Genomic DNA, 11,331 nt, shown 5'->3' on the forward strand with positions numbered 1-11,331 from the left:
TCTCAGGAGCGAGAATGGGAAGTTAGACAGAATGAAAACAGAAGCACAAACATATGATGACCTTCTAGTTTATAAAGTAGTACATAACCAGAGAATCCTTAGAAATATGGGGTGAGAAGCCAGTAACTGCACTCAAAAATCTGTTTGGAGTGCATTTAGTAATTAGGTTTCATGGCAACATATCTTGCTCGATGCCTAAGAGCAAGTTCTGAAGCAGTGAGTTCATCATATCCTTGATGGTATTCCCTGGACAAGTCCGTTTGTGTTGGTAGAGATGTGTGCAGCCCATCCTAAACCGTGCTATGGGAAAGGAGGTTTTGTTTTCATTGTACAAAGTGATACTGTGACGCTGTGACTACTTTCTGACCAGCTCTGGCAGTCTTGAGAAAAAATTCTTCAAGGATAAAGAAATCACATGGCAAGCTTTCCATTTCGAAATGAAAGAATAGCTAACTATGTTTTTTCTTTAGCATCCACAGAATTTTTGCATTTGCAGTGGCCTGGCAGTGAGTCCTAGCTTTATTGTCTTCCTTCAACATGATATCTTGGATGTCAGAAAATGAGCAACATCAGGTAAACACAATGCCACAGCAGGACATCTATTGAGCTTGTCTCTGTAAGTCTATTCCTGAAGGTACACAACCAAAGAACTTACTTTAGTCAGAAAGATTGCTCAAGAAGAATTTTCAATATATTCTTTCCTTAACACTAGAAAAAATTTCTCTCTTTTTGCATTAGCAATATAATTACATACCAGAGTCCTTTTAATTTATTACTTTGTGCATTTTTATTTTACAATATATCTTGGATTATGAAAATCCAGTTGAGCAAAGGCTTATAAACAGATGATTCTATTGTGTGTATGGCTTGCTGGATGCTTAAAGGTCAAATGATTTTTGATAATTTCATAAGCAATGCAGGACCTATTTTCACTAAAATATAATATCTTTACAGTACAGCTGATTATATGTAGACTTCAGTGTCCAGCAGGTAATTTCATGACCCCTTAGTAATATTTAAGATTAGAAAACCTGACAGCCTGGCCTCTCTATTATCCTTAATAATTCCATCATCAGAAGAATATTCAATAGGATACACATCTTCCTTCACAGTCAATAAGAGTTCTTTCTCTGTCTGGTGCTTATGACCTTTCTGACAAAACTGATATTGCTTGTGAAGTTCTTATGACCTACCTCTCTCAAGAATAAAATGTTTCCCAGATGATTCAAATTGCTTTTTTTAAAAAAATTACATATTTCATTTTAAAATAATACCAGAACAGATTTAACTGAGATATAATATGCATAAGCCCTTTTCTTCAGCAAACAGAACATATTTTCCTACTTATTTCATGTTGATAAGTTAACTTGTTTATACATGTAAAAAAAATCCCAATGCACCCATGATAATTACCCAGTAATAATAGGTAACAATATACAAATCTAGATGAAGAGCCTTTTGTCTTTAGCACTAATTTCCATTAAGGGCAAAAACAGGCTTTCAGGCTTCTGGAGAAAAAAATGTTAGGTTTCTGGTTAGTAATATCCAATGATGGTTCAGTTTCTTGGGTTTTGATTAAAAAAAAATAACCTTAAGGGAAATACAGACATAAATTGTTTCATTTTTACCTTTCCTGTTCAAGCTTACTAACTTTTTAAAGAGTTACATTTTACATACTTAAAAAAGCCACCCTCTTCATATATACAAACAAATGACAGCTTTGCCTTTGATTATGAGGTGGGTCACTTCCTACTTTATAGATGCAGCATGTGAAGACAAGAACATTGGTATAAATGGCCCAGGTAGACATGGAGAACCTGATTTTATAGCTGAGGAACAAAGGAGGATGTTTCCTTTCGGGTACCCACTACACAATCTGTATTTTCCCCTCAAGTCAATTCCACTCGTCTGTATTTTCCCCTCAAGTCAGTTCCACTCGTCACATGGTATGTGTACACAGGTGAGAGTGTGCATGAACATGCTGATGTAAGGAATGGGATACATTTTCACAAATCAGTGCTAAATCTTCTGTCTCCTTATTATTTCTTGGCATACCGCTTGCAGATTTTTGTCAATGATTTTGCAGAGTAGAATAAGGATGTTAAAGCAATTTCAAATGGGAGGAGTGCATCACTATAAAAAAAGCCAACATGCAGACAACGTCTGCTTCTTTTTGGCCCTTCTCGGTCAGGGACAAAATGTATAGGTCCATTTTTGGCATGGGCAGTTATCTTTTGAACAGTACTGGAATTAAAAAGTAGTTAACCAATGTAAAAAACACAGTTGCAGTTTTGTACTTTTCCTAAAGCATTTTAGCATATTACAGGAAGAGCCTTTCTTAAAATATTAAGTGTTCTCCTGATTATGCCAGTTTATTTCTTTTTGCTCAGGCTATAAATATTCTATTTATAGTTGGCTTTTTATTAGCCCACCTGCTTCTAGGCAAGAGATAGATAGATAGATAGATAGATAGATAGATAGATAGATAGATAGACAGTTAGATGATAGAGAAATTCAACCTCCAGATCACTGTCAGATTGACACTACATGAATGGGAAGCCTTAACTTCTAAAGTGTTATGTGAGAAAGACTGGAGGGTTCCTCTTTCTTTTTTCTTTTTCCTTTGCAGCAATTTCCAGTTGAACAATTACACAAGAATTTCTGATATCTAATGAAAGAAGATTCCTTTCTGGAGAGATCCTTCATTGATGAGGCATGGCAGTAACTTACAGTTGTCAGTGATGGATAGGCAAGTATACAAGGAGCTATCATTTCAATTGTGGCCTCCACAAAGGAGGCAGGAACATAAGGGATTGTGTAGACTCTCTGCAGCCTGTAGACTTACTACCACAGTCAACTTCCTAATGAAAGTTGAAATATATTACTGTTGTTTTTCTAGCTTATTATTAGTGCTGCTAAACTTTTACTGTGCCTGATTTGTAAATTAAATCTTGCCAATAGGTAGGTGTGCACAGGGTAAAATATAGAATGCATAGGATTTGATTCTGGCTGAAATATCACCACTGTTGGCCTAGGGAACCTTGGGATCTAGTCTATTATAGCAGGGGCATCAACTGCACACACTGCTGCTTCCTCATTTCTTCCTCTCTGGATGTCTAGCAGGGAGTGTGGAGAAGTGGTATTGAGACAAAATGAAAGACAGAAGTCTGGAGCTCACGTGAACTTATCTTGGTCAGATTTCTATATTTAGAAAGAGAAGCATCTGTCTACTTTGTGCTTTAAGCCTTCTTGCACATATTTTAAGCACGTCTTTGGTTGTTTTGGTTGTTTCTGTCACCAGGGCTTCATCTTGGCCATCTGTTGAGAAGCTGAGTGTAGATGAGCAGTTCCAGTCTCCTGTCCACTTCTGGAGGAAACGCACAGCTACATTTACTGCTCTCTAAGTGGACAAGGTAATTTCATATTAAAAAGTTATATCATAAATTGTTTACTTATGTCATTATTTCTTAGCTAGCTGTGTAAGCATAGATTTAGGCCCCATGCTCCAACTTAGTCAAAGACCACAGCAAAACAGCACTCATCTCTCTTCTCGATGACCTGTGTTGGGAGGAGTTCTTTTCCCAATAATCATAGTTTTGCTGGCTCAAATATGAGGAGGCTCTCATGGGGATGGCCTTTGAAGGTAGAAAGGGAGAGGGATCCATATTAAGAGTTTGCTAGTTATCAAGATACAGCTTCTGTCCCCTATCCAAATAAAAAACTTAAAAGCCAATGTCAAATGATATTTTATTGTCCAACCTTTTCTATAAAGGCAGAATAACTTAAAAAATTTAATCAAAAAAATCATGGATATTAGACCAAAGAGATTGAATAGAGGAAGGTCAATGGAAGTAACTGGTCCTCTGATAAATTATTCTACAAGGAAATGTTCATTTCAGTAATAAAAATGATACATCTTTACTCTAAATACCAAATAGAATGAATGGCTTTGTTCTCAAAGGATTGCTGTTGTTGTTTCTCTTTGTTTTATTTTTTTTTGTTGTTGTTGTTTTGTTTTATCTTGGTTCACACCCCACAGAATCCATGTGCAACTTCATGTGCACGACAGATGGCCAGAACTAAGAGAAGAAGCTAAAAAGCCATGAAAGTTTAAACAGAAGCACAATCACCGATTCTTCTTCAGTCGGGAGAGAACTATAAAAATGAGCAATAAAGGAAATAGAATTTAAATAGATCCCGTGTCTCCCTCCAGCCTTTCTTTAAATTCTTGATGTCTTTTCTGTCAGGTCTGAGTCTTCTCAGTTGAAAATGATCAATTTTTTTCTTTTCTACCAAGCCTCAAGACACATTCTGTGTTGTTTCACAGTTCTGTGCACAGCCCCTGAAGATAAAAGAAATGCTTTGACAGAGAGATGAAGAAAGACCCTGTAAGTAAAAGTTAATTTACACGGGGCTCTATGCAATTTTACTTCTCTAAGATCATACCCTCTCTTTTTCGTGCCTCTCGTACAGAAATATATCTGTTCCTGCTGCAGGAATGGAATGTGACATAAGCCAGGCTTCAGTGGAGATGAGATTTAAATAATCCCTTTTAAAGAACCATAGAGGAGTGTGACCCTTGAACTTCCTATGTGAACCAAGAACAAATTCTCTGACAGAACACTGAGAAAAGAACAAATTCTGAATGTATGCACTGGAAGAGAGCTGTTGTTGATAAGCAAAATCACCAAGAAGGCTGACCAAGCCCAGTTTTCACAAATGTCCCTGTGAACGTGGAGGCTTAGAAATTTCTGTATTGTATGATCAGAATTTGAAAATACTTGAAAAGCACATGATTATAGATGCTGTGGAAATGAAAAGAGACTGGAAAAGAAAATAAGACAAGGATTTCCGCAAAGTAGAATCTGCTTACCAGCACACCAAACTCATATTGTTAATAGTTAAGTTTTTTTTTTCTAGGAATTTGTTTACCAACATTGGGGTTGATGAATAAACCTCGAGGATTAGGGTTCTGGCCAGGAAGTTCTCTTATATTTAATGCTAGAAAGAGTAAGCATTTCTTTGAAAATGCTTACTAATGTACAGATTACTGGTCAACTTAGAACAACATGCTGAGACAAATAGCTGTGTTGCTTCATAGAACACATTAAGGACCACTCGTTAAAGATGGAACTCAGAGACAAGTGGTCTAGAACACTGTTCTGACCAGTTTTTCTTTACAATGGTCTTGCTTAATCTAACAGAGAAGTGACTGTAAAGAAAAGTTCATGCAACCCTTTTGTAAAACTGTACAGAAAAGTTCAAACGCTGTTTTCAGTGAAATTCCAGAGCTTTGCAAATCCCAATGATTAGTGCCAATAATGAGGAAATGGGAAGCTAGATGCCCATTTTAAAAATAAATCTTTTAGTACACTGCTTTATGCAGGAAGTTGCCAATTCCCCTGGAAAAATCTGGTAAATATGCTTTCATGGTCTCAATTGTTATTACAATAATTGTACTCTTAACATAAAATGTCCAGTTAAGATAATTTCTGGAGGGGTATTGTTCTAAAGCTGACCACTTGGGAGTTATATGGAACTCCACTTTGGGGAGATGCTAAAAGTTAAGTAGGAAAAGTGGTACTTCATGCTTAAAACATGTAAGAAATATCCAAGGGTGAAATATATTAAAGATGGGACTTTACAAAGGTTTATTAGAATTACATAAATTTATTTGAACTTGTAAGTGAAGGCTATAGAATGCACCATATTTTCAATTTATTAGTTAGTGGGTTTTCATTTTGGATTGTTTATCAGTATCTTAACTATTTTATGGGTCAGAGTATAAATCCCTGGGAGAATGGAATCACTCTTCTTTTGACAGAATAAACATACAAACCTTTGAAATCTTTGAACTAAGTATTTCATCTTTTAACTTAAATCCAATTTCATTTTCCTTAGGAGGATTTAGTCAACTTTTATGATTTTTGACAGAAAATAGTGGAATAACAAAACCCTTTTTTAGGTCAATAGCTCATCTCTCTGTTTCTCTGTCTCTGTCTCTCTCTGTCTCTGTCTCTCTTACACACACACACACACACACAATTTGTCCAGTACACACATTTTAGTGTGTTTCAAAATTAAAAGGAAGTAGATTCTCTTTTGTAAGACTATCTTTCCACTTTAACTTTCTTCATTGTAAGAACATAGCATTTAATTTTTTCAAGAATTGAAGTTGTGATAGAATTTAGCTTAGGTTGATGCAAATTGTTAGAAATGAATTAGTCTGTAAATAAAAATTGAATTTGTAAGATGTTTGTGATGATAACCAGGATAATTAAATGAAATCTAACTCAAGTAGGCGATTATTCAATCACAGACACACACATACACACACACACATGAACACACACACACACACACACACACACACACACACACACACACCACACATCCACAACTCAGTTTCTACCCCGATGTATTGCCACCCAGTTTGCAAAACAATCTGTGAAACTTTTAGAAATAAAGGCCAATTTAATAGTATTAAAATTCTTTATATTTTCAAAATATCTTTTGAAGTTAGGCTTTTGAGGGTCAGACCCACAATACTAAATGGAAGAAATCTCAGAATCCTTCTACATATCTTAAAACATAACCTAGAGGAGACCTTCTTCAAGATCTTCCCAAAATGTGAAAAATGTAGAACCATTGTTTATATTGATTAAATACATGTCATCTCAGGAATATAGTATGCATCCAATATTTTTCAGGCCATATGGATATATGCTTTGAAGGTTATCCAGGATTCAGACAAACGGAATTATGCTTCCTTAAACCAGGTCACTCACTTATGATAATAATGCTATTTTCTTTCTTCCTTTTTCTTTCTTTCCTTTTCTCTTTCTCTTTCTTTCTTTCTTTCTTTCTTTCTTTCTTTCTTTTCTTTTCTTTTTTCTTTTTTTCTGGTTTTGTTTTGGAGTGGTAACATTAATACTGGCTTAATTAGGCAAATATGCTTAGGTCAAGAAGGTAAAAGAATTGGCACAACATGCCATATTTGTAGAACTATAAGCTTAGCTCTTCCCCAGTGAAGGAACAGAACATTGTTTTTTAGGTCTATGTTGGTTTTTCTTTCACTACTTCACACAGAATGTATTCCTCTTATCTATGTAGTATAGTTGTCAATATGAAACTAAAAATCTTGATCAGGAAGTAGGAAAATATCCTGAAGTTGCCTAATTGTGGTTCAACTATGTATACAGTACTTGGATAGAAGTTGGGATGTCATGTGCTGTGTGTTCCCTTTGATTTGTAGCCAACTGGCAGGCAGCTACCACATCTGAAAGAGATCATTGGCTGAATCCCTGTTGTGATGTGCTTGTCTCACACTACTTCCTATTGACTTCTGAAACCTCCTTATTCAGAGAGCTTGTAGACAACGGAATTATTGATATTAGCTATTGGTGAATATTGCCAAATAACTCTATATAGTCAATATTCTCTTTTCCATTGGTCCTTAACCCATTAGCAGTGACTGGTGAAAGTAAAACTAAGCTGTAGCTACATGGATTACTTTTATGAGTGACACCTACCTTGCATTCTACAGGTACATCTAGTGATGTACCACCTTCTGGAGAAACCAAGGGCTTCTGTTACAGTAAACTGGTCCAGGTTGGTAGTGTATGTATAAAAAATATTCCATTCTGTATCAAAACTAGGCACATGCCTTTATTTATAGTAACAGAAGTTAACAGAGTAGAGCAGTTTTAACTTGGGTCTTGTTTCTTGGCATCCTACACCAGACATACACATCTCAACACATCTCTGTCTATTATTCCAGGGATCTATTCTCAGGTTTATCTGTGGGTAAAAGGAAGGTGAGACCACACTTGGATCTACACTGGTGAGTAACTAAAAGCACAACCTCTCATTCATATTGCTTTAAAACATATACAGCATATATGTTTCAAAAAAAGAATATATTGATCTCTTTTTGGTGCTGAACCAACAGTATTGTATGATGCAAGGATTTAACAAATGATAATAAATACAAATTTTGCTGTAGAGTATGTTTTAGACAAATGTGTCTTTTTAATATGTAAATCCTACACTGTAGGTTGTTCTTTTTAATTTTTTTCTTTTATATTTGCAGTGGTAGAAAATGTTGGATTATTGTCCATCAGCATGAGCCAAAAGTTCAGGTTCATTACTGAGATCCCCAGAACGCCAATATTTGCAATGCAAACAATTAGTATCCCACTGTGTGAAGGGCTCTGACACATGCCTGCCTGCCTCTAATCGGCCGGTCTCCATGAGAAGTCTTTCTGCTTCCATGGACCCTGCTTTGACACAGGGGCAACTGCATCAAGCTGCCTGATAACCTTATGATCGATTCACTATACCAGATGTCTTACTCATGACCAACAGTAAAACAGAGAGTAGTGTGTGATGGGCCCTTATATCATTTTCATGTTGAACCTCCTGGGTCCAGCCACCTCCCCTTCCACAACAGCACCATTGTTTTTTCGGGGAACATACTCAAGGTCAATGCTGTTTTTATGCTTGCCTTTTCCTCGGCTCCACACAAAAAGAAGGAGAAAACAAAATAAAACCACTCCCAGGAATGTGAAACAGCCCATGGCTGTAGATACCAGTATTGTTTTTAGGTCCAGGGAGAAAGTATTGGCATTAGTGCCATTGGAAACGGTGTCGTTGGAGTCAGTCATGTACATAGGGGTCCTGTTTGCGTAAAGGAAGCGGTCTGAAGTGAATCCCTTCACAGTGAGAGACGCTGTGAAGGTATCGTTCCCAGCAGCATTGCTAGCGATGCAAACGTACATCCCACTGTCTTGATCCTGGGCGAAACGGATTTCCAAGGTGCCATCACCCAACACAGTGGCCCTTCCGTTGGACTTGGTGGTGATAAACCGCCTTCGAGGTGTCACCCAAGAAATTACGGGCTGTGGATCTCCATCAGCATTGCACTCCAGCTGGACCGTCTGTCCTTCGTCCACGAGTAGATGCTGTAATTTCTTTTCACGGATTTTGGGTTTTTTGCAGGTAAAATAAAAAGAAAGAGCAGTGCTATGGAAATCCTTAAATGACCTCTCACGAATGGTGTCTGGCCCAGCACACATGGGCTGTTGGCCCCCAAACTGCAAGGTGGGCTGTCGCTGCAGGAGCCAGAGGAGTCGGCAGTCGCAGGCTAGTGGGTTGTTGTTAATGCTCAGGACCTCCAAAGCCCTAGGGGAGGAGAAGACGTTCTCTTCCAATGTTTCCAGCAGGTTCTGAGATACATTGAGCACACGGAGGAAGCGGAGCCCTTGGAAGGAGTGAGGCTCAATAGTGCGGAGCTGAGCCCCCACTATATGAAGCTCCTGTAGGCGGATCAGGTCAGAGAACATGCCTGCTTCAATAGTGCTGATGGGATTGTAGGAGAGGTTAAGGTGGGTCAGGTATACAAGGTGTTTAAAGGCGAGGAAGGGGACGGTGGACAGGTTGGTGTTAGTGATTGAAAGGGATGTGAGGTTGAGACCATAGAGGCTATTGGCTGGCATTATATCCAACAAAGGCCAATAGTCGATCTCTAGGGTTTTCAGGTGGAACAATCTTTTAAAGGCATACACAGGCATATTGTTGATATTGAGATGCTTCAGATGCAGAGTGATGAGACTGCGGAGATGGGAAAGGGCTTCTGTTGGTACCGCTGTCAAGTTGCACTTCTCCAGGGTGAGCTGCTCCAAACTAAGTAGTCCGCTGAAGGCTCTGTGTGATATATAAACCAAATCATTGTCCCCTACTTCTAGAGACTTCAGGTTATGCAGATCCTGGAACATGTAGTCCAGCAAAATGACAATCTTATTCTCACTAATGTCAAGCTTGGTGAGGTTGGACAGTCCAGTGAATACTCCCAAAGGGACCAACTTAAGGCGATTGCCTTTTAGGCGGAGAGAACGCAGGTTAAAGAGATTGTTAAATGCCCCGGGCTCCACATTGGCGATGATGTTGTCACTCAAGTCTATCTCCTCCAACAGAGGATATGAGATGAATTCTTCGGGGTTTATGCTCTTTAGTCGATTTTTGCTCAGGTCCAAGATTTTAGTCTCAATGGGAATGCCTTCTGGGATCGCAAGCAAGCGTCTTCTATGGCAGCTAACAGATTTGTTCTGGGCGGAACACTCACAGCGAGCAGGACAGCCAATGGTGGATCCCATGAAGAGTAACACCATAGCCAGACCCAGGAATGGCTGCCAGCATGGTATAGCCGTGTGAAGCATGACTCCACTTCTTAGTCTACACCTTGGTTATGGGCCTGCATGGTTGGGAAAAGAGAAGGTGAAAAAGACCCATTAGGATAAAGACAGGAGCATAATTAAGAAACAAAGTTATATCACAAAGGTACGGGATTTGTTTGCAAACAGAGCTGGGGTTATACACAAAGGTTCACATATTATCTACATTATCTTGGGCAGGTTATTTCATCTCTGTACTTAGGTACAAATGATTATTAAGTGGGAATAATGAAGGTGGAAAGTAAAAAAAGAAATAAAAGGGAAAGGACATGCCAGCTCCTAAGTATGGTGGAGGTTTATTGTAGATAAAATGAGAGCATAGTCAGAGACAGGGACCTGCCAAAGTCCAGAGTGGCTACATAAGCCATATGGGGGAGGGGGATGGAGAGGGGAGAGCAGCTTTGAACTAAGAGCAATGAACTAAGAGCTTTGAACTAAGGGCCAAAAGACTGGCCAAGAAAGTAGAAGAAAGGGCCAAGTAACCAAAATGGCTGGCCTATATAGGGATGGGCAGCTAGGAGAATGCAGTCCAGCCCCTGGTTTAGAAAACTTTAGGTTAGCAGGAGGAGTATGCCAGCCAGAAGGGCCCTACAACAGGTAAGGACTGAAGAATGCAGGGAGAACCTGGCAGCCAGCCTCTGCTTTGATATGTTAACGGGCACCTCAGCCATTTGTCCTGGGTTTCAAACCTAACAGATGGTAACTATCAGAACTTGCAAGATGTCTAATTCAGTATTGGAAAAGTAGAAAGAGAAGTTTAGCGTCTGACAAAGACTAAGAAAACAGCATATATTTCACACACAATAGAATTTTTAAAATTCAAAATAAAGAAACAGAGGTCAGTGGCTAAGAGGACACTAATTCTGGTGAACGAACATCTGCATGTCTCCTGTTAGGGAGATCATCCTCCATTACAGATGGAGCTAGTTAAAGTTTCAACAACAGGCCTTGCATCTTATATTCAAATCTATTAACACGAATGGCAAAGTGTTGAGAACTTTTTCTTCATGTGTATATTGTATTAAAAATAGCTTTTTAATTTTAAGGAAATTCTCTGCCAGAATTCGGTAAGCCTTGGCTGAGGAAACATTTTTTTTTT

General features: G+C 38.4%; 1 protein-coding gene across 2 annotated transcripts in view; it reads right to left on the minus strand.

Annotated features, from left to right (window-relative positions):
• Positions 1 to 6,899: 6,899 nt before the first annotated feature.
• The window catches only part of Lingo2 (leucine rich repeat and Ig domain containing 2), a 122,209-nt gene continuing 117,777 nt past the window's right edge, over positions 6,900 to 11,331 (minus strand). For both annotated transcript variants that reach the window (XM_028780954.1, XM_028780945.1), the window contains one exon: positions 6,900 to 10,252. In XM_028780954.1, the coding sequence (XP_028636787.1) occupies positions 8,397 to 10,217 (1,821 nt within the window). In that variant the 5' untranslated portion in view covers positions 10,218 to 10,252 and the 3' untranslated portion in view covers positions 6,900 to 8,396. The remainder of the gene's footprint in view (positions 10,253 to 11,331) is intronic.

The sequence above is a fragment of the Grammomys surdaster genome, unplaced genomic scaffold (genome assembly GCF_004785775.1).
Source record: "Grammomys surdaster isolate TR1022 unplaced genomic scaffold, NIH_TR_1.0 97, whole genome shotgun sequence".
NCBI classification, from domain to species: Eukaryota; Metazoa; Chordata; class Mammalia; order Rodentia; family Muridae; genus Grammomys; species Grammomys surdaster.